At 34.3% G+C, this 367-nt stretch overlaps 1 protein-coding gene across 3 annotated transcripts in view; it reads left to right on the top strand.

The window, feature by feature from the left end:
• Positions 1–367, top strand: part of LOC119592146 — a 16,774-nt gene that overhangs the window by 12,261 nt on the left and 4,146 nt on the right. For all 3 annotated transcript variants that reach the window (XM_037940967.1, XM_037940966.1, XM_037940968.1), the window contains exon 10: positions 108–231. In XM_037940967.1, the coding sequence (XP_037796895.1) occupies positions 108–231 (124 nt within the window). The remainder of the gene's footprint in view (positions 1–107; positions 232–367) is intronic.

Here is a 367-nt window from a genome sequence, read left to right as displayed (position 1 = left end):
ATGAAAAGGACATAATTGCTTGAAGATAGGTCACTCCCATTTCCAGGTAAATTGAATTAGAAATAAAGTTAAAGACATGTATATTTTAATAAAATTTACTTTCACAGCTCGCAGAATTACTCCTAGGTGCAAGGTGCATTGTGAATCTGAGAGATGACAATGGAGATACTCCGCTTATCATAGCTGCACGGACATGTCAGCCTTCCGTTATGAAGCTCTTGTTGAAACATGGTAAGGAGAGATCAGGCTATATCAGTGGGTTTCATCATTTTGTTTTCTTCTTCATGTTTAATCATAAGTTTGATTACGAGAATTATAATTTTTTTGCTTTGAGTGAGATGGCTAACTAAATTAAACACTTCATAAA

Source organism: Penaeus monodon, chromosome 29 (genome assembly GCF_015228065.2).
Source record: "Penaeus monodon isolate SGIC_2016 chromosome 29, NSTDA_Pmon_1, whole genome shotgun sequence".
NCBI classification, from domain to species: Eukaryota; Metazoa; Arthropoda; class Malacostraca; order Decapoda; family Penaeidae; genus Penaeus; species Penaeus monodon.
The sequence above is the reverse complement of the archived record's forward strand: the minus strand, read 5'-3'. Positions and strand labels throughout refer to the sequence as shown.